The sequence below is a fragment of the Podarcis liolepis genome (genome assembly GCF_965112155.1).
Source record: "Podarcis liolepis genome assembly, chromosome: 15".
NCBI classification, from domain to species: domain Eukaryota; kingdom Metazoa; phylum Chordata; class Lepidosauria; order Squamata; family Lacertidae; genus Podarcis; species Podarcis liolepis.
In genome coordinates this window covers 27,747,051-27,760,603 of record NC_139566.1, presented here as the reverse complement: position 1 = coordinate 27,760,603, position 13,553 = coordinate 27,747,051, and the positions used below count along the sequence as shown (strand labels likewise).

The 13,553-nt window shown below is 45.9% G+C and overlaps 1 protein-coding gene and 1 long non-coding RNA gene across 2 annotated transcripts; one reads left to right on the top strand and one right to left on the bottom strand.

Annotated features, from left to right (window-relative positions):
* Positions 1 to 833: 833 nt before the first annotated feature.
* On the bottom strand, positions 834 to 11,219 carry DRG1 (developmentally regulated GTP binding protein 1). The gene is made up of 9 exons (XM_083478797.1): positions 10,968 to 11,219; positions 9,047 to 9,170; positions 7,879 to 8,054; positions 7,112 to 7,181; positions 6,610 to 6,779; positions 5,925 to 6,055; positions 5,219 to 5,386; positions 3,441 to 3,563; positions 834 to 953 (listed from the first exon to the last, which is right to left on the bottom strand). The coding sequence occupies exons 1-9, from the start codon at positions 11,007 to 11,009 to the stop codon at positions 854 to 856; spliced, it is 1,104 nt and encodes a 367-aa protein (XP_083334923.1). The 5' UTR covers positions 11,010 to 11,219; the 3' UTR covers positions 834 to 853.
* Positions 11,220 to 11,292: 73 nt separating this feature from the next.
* On the top strand, positions 11,293 to 12,559 carry LOC310695052. Its single transcript, XR_014519897.1, has 2 exons — positions 11,293 to 11,428; positions 12,231 to 12,559. It is a non-coding gene; the product is annotated as an uncharacterized lncRNA (long non-coding RNA).
* The last annotated feature ends 994 nt before the right edge of the window (positions 12,560 to 13,553 follow it).

The window sequence follows — 13,553 nt, the reverse complement described above, 5'->3', positions numbered from 1 at the left end:
TATTCCTGACTGTCTAATCTTGATAGTTAAATTCTACCTCCACCACCATCAGGGCAACTCTTGTATTTAAATGCCACATTCAGTGGGGAGCAGGAATGGGCTCTTGCACACACCTGATGTGTGGGGTTTTCCATAGGCAGTTGTTTATCATCACTGGTATACCAGAGACGCCTTTTGTACAAAGCTGTGTCAATTTTGGAAAAGCTTGAAGAAAACATTTCTAGGTATTTCAAACAGCAATGAGAGGTGCCAGTCTTAAAATCCTCGGGGGAAGAGTGAGGTGGAAAAAAGCAAAGCTCTTAACCCATACTCGCAAAAGCTTGTTATACACATACACTGTGTTTTAAGTTCCAGGCATGAGCACCATTCTGGAATTAATATTCAAGTTTTTATCTGCATGCTTTATTTACACAAGCATATAATGACAAGAATGCTAGTTTCGTATGCCTCATGCACAAAGCAAAGCAGAAGGCTTGCACATTTTCTTCCTTGTATGTCTTATCTACACTACAGGAAGGATGGGGAAGCTGTGGACCTCCAGCTGTTGGGCTGTGCTTTCCCCTTGCCAGGCTGGCTGCTTGGAGCTACAGTCTTGCTGTGGGTGGGGAGGAGCCACAGGTTAGCTTCCCCCTGCCCTAGTGTGAGGCTGTGCAGTCAGTCAAAACAGCAATAGAGACCAAGGCCTCACACAGTAAACAGATTTTCATTGCTCCCATGGCTAATACACCTGACTTTCCTAGGAGGATTAAGATAGGAATGAGCACACACACATATTCAAGCATCCGGCAATAGAACAAGCTTTTGAACAGTCACTGAGGAGAAGGAGTCATGACTAATTGCCCAGTCGAGCTTTTTATTTCTTCACTATCTGAATGACATCTTCATCCTCCAAGGTATGATCCTTTCCAACTTTCTGTGGGTTGTGCTTGACCGATGAGCCCCACACAAGTGCACTGAAAAAGAAAAGCGTTTAGTTGAGACACTACACTACCACAGTTTACATAGACCAGCAGCAGTGAGGCTTCCTCAGAAATTCAGATACTCTACAGGTCAGAGAATCTCACTAATCTCTCTCTTGGCCGCTATTCTTTAATTCTCTTGAGTGCCTCACAAATAAAATATAAAACAAGCAGCAAACAAAGCACTTATAAAATAGTTTTGGCTATTAAAAAAGCACTACAAAGCAGCAGTAAGATAATACATCCAAACCGACATGATCAGCCTACCTTCAGGAAATGACAGAACAAGTGATAATGACACCTGACACGTCTTCAGTAACAGGAAATTTCATAAATTCAAGGATGCCCTGCATAGGCTGGGGGCACTGTTATACAGTGGTTCCGCTCCTTCCTCCTGGGCCGTGTCCAGAAAGTGGTGGCGGGGGATGAGTGTTCAGACCCCTGGGCCCTCACTTGTGGGGTGCCTCAGGGTTCCATCCTCTTCCCCCATGCTTTTTAACATCTACATGAAGCCACTGGGAAGAGATCATCGGGGGTTTGGACTGGGTGTCCATCAATATGCAGATGATACCCAGCTCTACCTCTCTTTCAAATCAGAACCAGTGAAGGTCCTGTGCGAGTGCCTGGAGGCTGTTGGAGGATGGATGGCGGCTAATGGATTGAGGTTGAATCCTGTCAAGACAGAAGTACTGTTTTGGGGGGACAGGAGGTGGGCGGGTGGGTGTGGAGGACTCCCTTGTCCTGAATGGGATAATGGTGCCCCTGAAGGACCAGGTGCGCAGCCTAGGAGTCATTTTGGACTCAGCTGTCCATGGAGGCGCAGGTCAATTCTGTTTCCAGGGCAGCTGTCTACCAGCTCCATCTGGTACGCAGGCTGAGACCCTACCTGCCAGCAGACTGTCTCGCCAGAGTGGTGCATGCTCTAGTTATCTCTCACTTGGACTACTGCAATGCGCTCTACGTGGGGCTACCTTTGAAGGTGACCCAGAAACTACAACTAATCCAGAATGCGGGAGCTAGACTGGTGACTGGGGGTGGCCGCCAAGACCACATAACACCGGCCTTGAAAGACCTACATTGGCTCCCAGTACGTTTCCGAGCACAATTCAAAGTGTTGGTGTTGACCTTTAAAGCCCTAAACAGACTCAGCCCAGTATACCTGAAGGAGCGTCTCCACCCCCATCGTTCTGCCCGGACGCTGACGTCCAGGGCTAAGGGCCTACTGGTGGTTCCCTCATTGCGAGAAGCAAAGCTACAGGGAACCAGGCAGAGGGCCTTCTCGGTAGTGGCGCCCGCCCTGTGGAATGCCCTCCCATCAGATGTCAAAGAGATAAACAACTACCTGACATTTAGAAGACATCTGAAGGCAGCCCTGTTCAGGGAAGTTTTTAATGTGTGACATGTTAATGTATTTTGCATCTTTGTTGGAAGCCTCCCAGAGTGGCTGGGGAAACCCAGCCAGGTGGACAGGGCACAAATTATTTATTTATTATTAATTATTATTATTATTAATTATTATTATTATTATTATTATTATTTGCCCAAAATGACAGAAGCCTACTCCAAAGATCTCAACTGGTGGCCTGGGAGATACCAACGGATGTGTCCCATCTAGCATCTGGGGGTCTCAGACATTTCTGGAACCCTGTAAGTCGGTATCAAAACCTTGCTCAGAATTGGGAGCCAGAGCAGTTCACAGAGAATAACATGATTTGGATTTTGCATGCTACTCCAGAGCCCAGCAGCAGCTAGAGCAGGGGTCAGCAAACATTTTCAGCAGGGGGCCCATCCACTGTCCCTCAGACCTTGTGGGGGGGCCGGACTATATTTTTTTGGGGGGGGAAATGAACGAATTCCTATGCCCCACAAATAACCCAGAGATGCATTTTAAATAAATGCACACATTCTACTCATGTAAAAACACACTAATTCCCGGACAGTCCGCGGGCTGGATCTAGAAGATGATTGGGCCGGATCCGGTGCCCAGGCCTTAGTTTGCCTATCCATGAGCTTGAGCTTCCAAACAGTATTTGAGGTAGCGCCATGTAGCATGTCATTGTAACCATCTATTTTCTGACTCAGTAGGGCAATTTATCTTCCACTACCAATAACTGTTTCTTCCCTTCTACTGCAATGGCTTCCCTGCCCTTTGATGCACTTTTCAATTATAAAGTACAAGTTGTTCCATCACAATGATAGTACTATGAGAAATATCCTTCAAAGGCTTGGGTTTTTTTGCAAAACTGAATGAAAAGCCATGTACTTGTGACCCAGTGCTTTCGAAGCTGTCTAAGACTACAAGGAGAATAGAAAAACGATCAGACAAAAGACTACAGTTAATTTCCCACAGAAATGCTGAACCTCCCAATGCCTAGTCATTTTCTGTTTGAAAGGAAGCTTCAGTCGATGTTTTTGTTGCCTGGTGCTGTGACATTACAAGGACTGCGGGAGAAAATTGGCTGCTTTGTAGGCCGTACTTACTATTTAAACTCTTTAATCAGGTTTTTGTGGATCTTCATGCAGAAATCCTCCACTGTGGTCCGAGAGTAAGGCAAGACTACGGGAGAGCTGTAATCTGGTAGCTGCCCTTTGGGCTTTGTGTAACTGCAATTTAAATTTAGATTCGTCAAAAGGAGATGCTACAGCATGTTAAAACACAGATACATTTCAAACAAGGTTTCCCTTCTACCCAGGGCAAAGATTCATCATCTAAGGCCTCCGTCGCCTTGAATACTAGGAAGAGGCCATCTCCATTGTCTTTTTGGCGCCTCTCAAAGACCTTCCTTTTCCAACAAGCCTTTTAAAAAGAGATCTCTCCCAGTTTGCAGCTGTATTAAAATTGTTTTTAGATGTTTTTAATCGCCTTTATTATTTGTGTTTGCCATATTGGGCTCCTTTGGCAGAAAGGAGGGGTGTAATAGTCTGCAGAATTATAGAGCTGGAACCGACTACAGAGGTCATCTCGCCCAACACTCTTCTAATGCAGGACACCCACTACTGCAGCATCCCTGACAGGAAGCCAGCCAGCCTGCCTCTGCTTAAAAGCTCCAGTGCAGGGGAGTCCCCCATCACCATTAAAGCAAGCTGTTCCAAATAACTTGTGCTGACATAAAGTTCTTCCTACTGTTTTATCGAAATTCTTTCTTGTACTTTGAACCCACTGGTTCAGGTCATACCCTCTAGAATACAGTGGTGCCCCGCAAGACGAATGCCTCGCAGGACGGAAAACTCGCTAGACGAAAGAGTTTTCCGTTTTGGAGGTGCTTCGCAAAACGAATTTCCTATGGGCTTGCTTTGCAAGACGACAATGCCTTGCGAGTTCCTGCGGGGTTTTTCCCCTCCCCCCCTTTTCTAAGCCGCTAAGCCGCTTATCAGCTGATCCGATCAGCAGATAAGCCGCTAATAGCCGCTAATAGCGCTAATCCGTCAATGGGCTTGCTTCGCAAGACGAAAAAACCGCTAGACGAAGAGAATCACAGAACGGATTCTTTTCGTCTTGCGAGGCACCACTGTACTTTTCTCCAACCTGGTGCCATCCAGATGTTTTCAGATTTCCAACTCCCATAATCCCTAGCCGCTGGCTGGAGCTGCTGCCCAAAACAGCTGGAGAAGCACAAGGTTGTAGAAGGCAGAAAAGAGATGAGATAAATCCTTGTGTCTGAACTGTAGTGCTTCAGAATTCAAGTGGTGGGATAGCACAAAGAAACGCTCACCTGTACCAAAATAAAAATAAAAAAGTATTCCCAGCACACAGAGAACTGAGAAAGATCCTAGCCTACTCTTCTCGATGTCAGGGAAGCCCAGCCAGATGGGCGGGGTATAAATAACAATAAACTGTTGTTGTTGTTGTTTTCAATGTGCATAAAGTTATCATTTTTTTGCACTGAAAATGCCCTTAAGGTCCGGAGTGGCCCATCTGTGGTCCTCCATAATTCCCACCATTCCCGATGAATGGCCATTCTCTTTGCTGAAGGCATCACCCTACCACATTTATATTGTCACAGAAAACTGCAATGATGCCGAATTGTACAAAGGTTTTGTTGACAACTGTCCAAAGCTATTTTAGGGCTTACATGTGGCACCATGGGACAGAACACAATTACAGCAAGAAAGCAGGAAGAGAAGCCAACTTCAAAGACCAGCCTGCAAGTCAACCAGCTCAAACCAGGACAGTGGGGAAGGAAATGCAGCTGCAGATTTCTAAGTGAATGGGAACCAGAGATGCTTTCAGCCTGGACAATGCAAAACACTTGACTCACATTCGCACAAGTTTTAGGTAGTCCCAGATCTTCTCCAAGAGGTCATCAAAGTTCCACCGGTGGTGAGCAGAGATTGGAACACAGTGAGGCACTTTGTAAATTATGTCTAGTTCCTCAAGGGAGATCTGGTCAATTTTGTTCAGCACGTAAATGCATGGGATGTAAACTCTGTAAGAGTGAATAAATTATCACTGACAGCACACATTTATTTTTTTAAAAAAACTAGTGATTACTCTCTACTGTCCCTCCTGAATGATCATGGTTACAAGACAGGTGTATTTTGGAATAACTACTGTGCCCACATGTGTCCACAAAGATTTGGCACTTGTTCCAGTGTCCCAAAACAAAGAAGACCATCCTGCGCTCTTGGTCTTCCACTGAGAAAACTATTCCACACCTTTCAGCAGTTAAAAGAGCAATTATACAGCTCCTTGCTACTGGAATCTAGTGGGAGGGCAGGCGGCCTCCTCACAAATCAGACCCTCCTCAAGAGTGGATTTCCAAAAGTACAAAACCCAAAACACAACCCCCCAGCACATCCCAAACAGCCTGCATTCATAATGATAAAAGTGCTTGCTTTGCACAATATATATAACACACACTGGATTTTGATTCCCTGAAGAATTTGAAAGGCATCTGCGACACAGTATAAACAATCCCAACAGCCTAGTAAACCTCATCAATCAGTCTGATTCACAAGTCCCACCTGTTTCCTTCAACCACATCGATGAGGTCGTCTGCAGTAACATCACTACGCAGCGTGACATCAGCATTGTGAATTTTATACTCCGCCAAGATGCTCTTCACAGTTTCAGTATCCAGCTCACTCTGTGGGCACTAATGGAAGAACAAAAGAACCATTCAGATATTTAGGAGGTGAGTAACTCTGAAGAACCCAGATTTGGGTTTGCTATTATTCCATAAGAGCTATTTAAAGAAGCTTCTGTTCTTTGCTTGTGGTAACCAAATTAGTGAGTAAGTCGCAGCTCTACAGATCTGAAGATCCTTTCTCAGCCAGAGGGCTTCATGTCAGTGATGAGCAGAGCCAGAGGCAAAAATGGGTGGAGCAACAGATGAGACTCTCATCTCTGTACAACTAGCCATATTCCAGCAGCTAATGGCACAGCATACTTCCCTTTCCATTGCAACAAGGAAAAGTCTCTTACTGTTCTCACAAATAAATCTATGTCAAAATGAGGCCTCATTCAAAGCCATGGGATCCTTGTCCAGATCAGCAAGGATTGTCCCCAGATAAATTTAATTAAATAAATAGCTCTCTTCCAAAACTACTCAGGCACAGCCAGAAGAGCGTTCAGATTATCCAAAGAACTCTCTCCTTGTCACAGTGACAAGGCAGGAGGCGCACACACTTTCTGCCCAGGCCTGCTTACGGTGGCTGTGAGATTGATGCCTCCTTTGTCCTTCTTCTTAAAGCCAATGTTGGGAGGTTTGCTGTTCAGTCGGATCCCAAAGCCCTCAAGCTCATTCTCAATTATCTTCTTGTGTCCCAGGGGCTTCAGGACATCCAGGACTATCAGAATAAGGTTGCAGGTTCGAGCAACTGAGAAGAAAGAAAAGGATTAAAAAAGACGCTCGCTTGGCCTCTTCAAAGAGGTTGGAAAGAAAGAGTTGCACTTCTCACTCCTGTTTTGTAATCTGCTTCTCCAAGCCAGAATGCCTTATAAATTCTGCTCTTCAAATCAGGTGCAAGCAAAGGAAGCTGGAAAAAGTCAAACCTCTGCTTTATATAGAGACGAAACATTCACAAAATACGACACAGTGGACAAAACATATCAAATGACAAGAAAGATATCTGTAGATTCCTCCTTCCCAAAAGCACAAAAAGATGGATAGGGCAGAGAAGGATTTCTGATACTGGAGCAACAACCTCACCTGCAATGACCTGGCGACCACGACCTTTCCCGTCTTTTGCACCCTCAATAATTCCTGGAAGATCCAGAAGCTGTAGCGTTTAAGGAAGAGGAAAGAAACCCATTATATAGAAATCAGCAAGCCAGAATCCACCAGCAGAAACATTTTAACAATACTGATCAGCTTCATTCACTTGAGTCGGAATAGAGGCAATGGTTTCCTGTTCCTTGACAGGAAATAACACAATAATCTTAGCTTTGCTGAGGAAATCTGTCACCAATTACTACTGCTGTTTTGCTTACATTTAAGCTCTAATCGAAGTGTTAGAGACTGTACGTTTGCATTCCGTTGCCATTTAACTCTTATATATTTGTCACTCTTTGTGCCTGTACATCTAATGACAAAAGGTGATACCATCATAAGCATCTCCAGGAGATCTGCTGCCAAACAGTGTAGATCAGGAGTGGCTATCATGGTGCCCTCTAGAAATTTTTTGTTGCTGGCTGGGGCTGATGGGAGTTGTAGTTCACTATCCCTGGAGAGCATCCTGTTAAGCTGTTCCTGGTATAGCTAGAATATACTATGCTAGAGGGCTTGACTTTGGAAAAGTCAGCTGATGCCATCGTAATAAGCAGATCCACTTTTACGTACAGACTGAGCTCTAATTAAACAAAAGGAAAACTCTCCACACCTAGACCAGAAATGTACTGGGGGAAAATGGCCCTTCATACATATTTCAGATATTCCATCCTTCACATACACTCCCACTCCAGATCTAGAGAGCTCACCTGTATTTTTGCTCCTTTGTATCGAATCACACCAGGCACCGTGGTCAGCGTGGTGAACTCATAGGCAGCGACCTCCGAGTAGACTCCAGCAAGGTTGCTCAGCAAAGTGGATTTCCCCACGGATGGGAAGCCCACAAAACCAATTCGGGCATCGCCAGTCTTTGCAACATCAAAACCTTCAATGCAGAAATCAGTACTGTTACTGACAGGCTGCAGAAGAGATGGGCTACACTTGCCCCTTCATTGTGCCAGGCCCCTCCAGGAAGTTGGAGCATGAAAAGGGAGGGGAGAAGACCTCTGGAGAAAGCCAGAGAAGAGTCATCGCAGCAAGCCAGGCTGGGCCCCCTTGGATGATACCTTCAGCCTGAGATAGATTTGGTATCCTATCAGAGAAATATTTTTATCTGCCCATAGGATTTATTAACAGGTTTTATTTAAGCATCAGAGCCTCGAAGTCTTGCTCATCCATAATAAATGCAGGTCCCAATCAGATGCTACACTGGCATATGGTTTAGCATTACGTGAGAAGACTTTAAATCCCTGCAACTTCCCACCAGCCCAACTCCTGATCAAATATGGCTGCAAGGAGATCAGAAACTTTGCTTGTGTTTTTAACAAACTGAAGTTTAGTCTTATGTCCAAACTGGGGTTACTCTCAGCAACAGTTTACTGAAACAAGCCAACTATGGTTTATGAAGACTTCAACAGTGAACCATAGTTAAGACTAACTATGTTTAGGATTCACACACAGTTATGGTTTAGGGTACAGACGCAGTGTGCAATTGTGGCCAACTGAAAACTAAAGCAAAATCTGTATTACATCACCAGAGGAGGAGAGGGGAGGAAAAGCATATGACACCAAGTGTACATATAATCCTGAACTATAAGCCACCTTCAGATGTTCAACATCTGAATAAACATGCAGGGGGGGGGGACAGTAGGCAGAAGTGCTCAAACCAGTCACTACCCTTCCTAGTCACTACCTCAGCAGTTTACAGTCAGCATCTTAAATAATAAAAATTCTGTATAATTTCCAAAGCAAGTGCACATATTTTTGGTGTATTTTGTATATTCTTTTTTCTGCTAACGAGAGGAAAACAGCTCCATCTCCAACTTCAACTTGAGGATTGAGCCACTCATTTCCATCCTCTTGGAATACTGTGCATACCTTCTCCTGGACCACCCCCTCCACCTCCCTTCGGGGTGATGAGCTCTCGGCGCAGTTTGGCCAGACGTGCCTTCAACAGCCCCAGATGGTGAGCTGTGGCCTTATTCTTCTGCGTGCGGGCCATCTGTGGAGTGGGGAGAAGACAAAGCTCAGGGAGGGCTGCACAAGCCCAGGACTTTTATGGGAAAGATTGGTGACACCAACCTTGATCCAAGGTCTTGCATATTACATTGAAGGGCACAGGTCACTCTTCCCTGCCACAGAAGAGATTTAAAGGAGTGAGGAGTTGTCTGCAAATCATGCAAGAGAGACAGGAAGAGTATCTGTCCCATCAGAAGAACTACAGAGGATTGTTCCTAATCTGTAGGAAACTTGGACAAAGGCAGAAGGAGGGGTGGCAGGGGCGGCAGTTTTCAAGGCTTAACTTGAAACAGAGCTCAACCCCAACAGTGTTGTGGAAGATAGGTGTCAAACAAGACAATTATTGTTTTCCTGAGGATTGGACTAGAACTAGGATGATCCAGGTTCAAATCCTGGCTTGGCCATGAAGCTTCCTGGGTGACACTGTGTGAGCTGTACACTTTCAGCTTTAACTACTAGTGGTTGCAGGCTATAGCTGGGATAGATCCCTCCTCTGCTGTCTCCTCCTTGGGTTTGTCTAAGGCCCAGTGTTTCACAAACTTTGGTCCCCAGCTGTTGTTGGACTACAATTCCCATCATCCCTGACCGCTGGTCCTGCTAGCTAGGGATGATGGGAGTTGTACTGCAACAACAGCTGGAGACCCAAGTTTGAAAAACACCGAGCCAACCTGGTATTGCAACTCCTACGGGCTCCATCCAGCAATGGCTCTTCACAAGCCACCTAAGCCACAGCTATCCGTTTTTTTATTGGGGCAAGGAGGCCTGTCTGCATTGTGCTCAGAAGACACAAGCCCACCAGCCTCCAACTTCATTCAGCCACCCTTAGCACCAGGCAGGGCCAGTGCTCTTTATTCCTATTTATTTATTAATTTTATATACCCTTAGGCAGGGCCCAAGGAGTCTCAGAGCATAAACAAACAGATACAAGGGTGGAAAGCGGAGAGGGGGGGCCTCACGCACAAAACAAATAAGTACAGTGGTATCTCGGGTTACATACACTTTAGGTTACATATGCTTCAGGTTACACACTCCGCTAACCCAGAAATAGTGCTTCAGGTTAAAAACAGAAATTGGGCTTTGGTGGCGTGGCTGCAGCGGGAGGCCCCATTAGCTAAAGTGGTACTTTAGGTTAAGAACAGTTTCAGGTTAAGAACGGACCTCCAGAATGAATTAAGTTCAGTTGTACCTCAGGTTAAGTACTTAATTCGTTCTGGAGGTCCATTCTTAACCTGAAACTGTTCCTAACCTGAAGCACCACTTTAGCTAATGGGGCCACCTGCTGCTGCCGGAGCCCGATTTCTGTTCTCATCCTGAAGCAAAGTTCTTAACCTGAGGTAATATTTCTGGGTTAGCGGCGTCTGTAACCTGAAGCGTATGTAACCCGAGGTACCAGTGTAACCCGACGTACCACTGTATCTCCCTGTATCTCCCTCCCCTGGGCTCCAGCCTTGCCCAACATGGTGTCTCCCAGGTACTGCTGGGGACTCCGAATCCCATCAGCCAACACGGCAATGCTCAGCGATAAGGATGGGAGCTGCACTCCAGGAACATCTGGAAAGCACCAGGATGGGGGTCATGAATACTATTCGACCTCAGTCCAACAAGCTTCTACCAGCCTCCCGCATTGTTGACCCCCAGCAGATAGACTGCCGCAGTGCACGGAGGCTCTACTGAGCCGCGACCACGACTCCTCCACAGCCCAGTTGGGCGGGGCGGAGCCGCTGGTTGGGGCCCCACAGGGAGAGCCGAGGAGCCTTTCAGTCGCCGCTGGTTGGGTTACCTCGGCCTCTATCTCGGCGATCTTGGCCAACGTCGTGCTCATGATGGCGGTGGCGGTGCCTCACGGACGGCTCTCCTCAGGCCTGTGGCAAGGCGCATGCGCCCAAAGCACAGGTTCTCGCGAGACTTCTAACAAAAGCCCGGCAGGGGGGCGCGTGCGGAGTGCGAGACTTACCCCTGCCTCTCTGTTGTCATCACGCTCCACCCATGACTCCTGGAAGGAGGGGAGCGAGGACGCTACCATAGAGTAAGGAGGCCAGAGAGGAAACCAAAGGAGACAGCTTAAGCATCGCCGTAAGGACTCCTCCCGCCTAATGGCCGGGAGACGGTATTGCAGGAGGCGCAGACCCCACCCTCGCTACTACGCTCAGGTCTGGGCCTACAAGGCATATAGAGAGACCTGTTAATAAATAAGGCTTTATTTCTATCAGGAGCTCCCAAACTGCGGCTCTCATTCAGGTGGTAGGTCCATCTCGTTATATACTTAGAATTAGCCTTTTCTTATCTATCTTATCTTTCATGATGTTGCCATTTTAATTCCAGAAGTGATAAAAATATAGAGTTTTAAATCCTACTGTTTGACTTCTGTGGAATACTATATAATTAAAGACAAAATAAAAGAAATAAGAGAAGCAATTAAAAACAAGACAGAATCTAACACGGCACACTATTATTAAAATTATATACCACCCTTCACCAGAAGATGACAGAATGGCTTACAACGTTAAAACACAAAACACAGAACATAATAATAATAATGGATTAATTAATTAAGAACCTTGCATTACAACAGGCAAAAAAATAGTAATAAGTGTGCTGCCAAGACCCTCTGAAATTTTGAAGGGATCTTTGGGGGAAATGTGTGAGAACCCCAGGTTTATATTCTCTCCCCATTCCCAAAACATGTTGCTTACTATTCCTAAGCCTAATGGCATGTAACTGCAACAGTATCTTGTTTCCATCCCCTTCCTATCCCCTGCCTCAGTTGAAACCCTATTTTCTTGACTGTAGCCACCTCAGGGCAAGATCCTCTCAATTCCTTCCTACCACAGTACCCCATACAACAGGTGTGGACAGCCTTTGTCCTGCCAGGTGTGAACTACAGCTCCCATCATCCCTGGCCATTGCCCAAGGCTGCTAGGGCTGATGGGAGTTGTAGTTCTGCAACACCTGGAGGGCCAAAAGTTCCTCCAACCACAGAGGTTTAATAGTGCAATGTTGCTGCTACCACCTCTGCTATGAATCATCATGCTTCTCCAACCAGGTGCCCTCCAGACGTTCTGGAGTACAACTCAGGACTGGGGCTGATGGGAGTTGCGGTCCAAATTATCTAAAGTCCACCAGGATAGAGAAGACTCTGAAAATGCATTGTTAAATTTATGCCCCACTTCTCCCAATGGAAAAAAGTCATTATACAGAGTGCTTTCCCCTTCCTTCTGGGTGCCATAATTGTATGTTTGAACATGCGTCCAGCACTCGTGTATTCTTACACACTAACAAGAGGTTTGGGATCTTATGCTGGAGTTATAACATGTGTCCATTTATGAATATGTGCTTGTCTCAATTCCTACCTAAATAAAACTCCTGACACGCTTTTACTTTTTGTTCTGGGCCAGTGACCCTAACAAGCTATTAACTGCCAGATGAGCAACCCAGTAATTTTTAGAGGCAAACAAAGAGCTTTACATTAAGATTCTTGACACATTAACAAATAAAGCTTGGTTTATTATATGAATCGAACATGACAGAATATGTAAATACTGTTTCAGAAAGTAAAATTACAATTTTAAGCAGGCAGTAAATCCTACGCTACATACACACCTCGATCTAAAGCTAGAATCCCAACCTATTCGCAAAAGCTCAAAGTGTGACAATTCTACCAGCAGGACTCACACTAATAGGAAGTTCATGAACAGTGTAGGAGGAGTATATCTGTCCTAAAGCGAAGCATATGTGTGCCAATTCCTTGGGGGTGAGTTCTTTTAGCTGGAGCTAGTACTTTAGAATATTTATTGCTAATGCATTGTAGTACTTTCAGATTTTCTCTCTCTGGTAATCTCTATCCCTAGGTTGTATGTTCCAAACTGTACCCTAATCCATTTCATACGCCCAAATCCAAGTCAAACAGGGACTGTAGCATCAGGTGCTATCATTATCAATAGTCATTTGCTAAGTTACTGAGAAAGGACACGGGTGGTGCTGCGGGTTAAACCACAGAGCCTAGGACCTGCCGATCAGAAGGTCGGCGGTTCGAATTCCCGCAACAGGGTGAGCTCCCGTTGTTTGGTCCCAGCTCCTGCCAACCTAGCAGTTCGAAAGCACGTCAAAGTGCAAGTAGATAAATAGGTACCACTCCAGCGGGAAGGTAAACGGCGTTTCTGTGCGCTGCTCTGGTTTGCCAGAAACGGCTTAGTCACGCTGGCCACATGACCCAGAAGCTGCACGCCAGCTCCCTCGGCCAATAAAGCGAGATGAGTGCCGCAACCCGAGAGTCTGTCATGACTGGACCTAATGGTCAGGGGTCCCTTTACCCTTTAAGTTACTGAGCCCCCCCACCCAAGGGTGAGGTGTTGACCATGAGCCATGA

Bases quoted from the DNA above. Each gene is read 5' to 3' on its own strand.
- DRG1 (XM_083478797.1), bottom strand. From the start codon at position 11,009: ATGAGCACGACGTTGGCCAAGATCGCCGAGATAGAGGCCGAG. The intron at 6,056-6,609 runs GTAAGCAGGCCT...TTCTTCCATTAG, and splicing joins GCATCAATCTCACAGCCACC to TGCCCACAGAGTGAGCTGGA. The intron at 5,387-5,924 runs GTGGGACTTGTG...TCACTCTTACAG, and splicing joins GATGTGGTTGAAGGAAACAG to AGTTTACATCCCATGCATTT.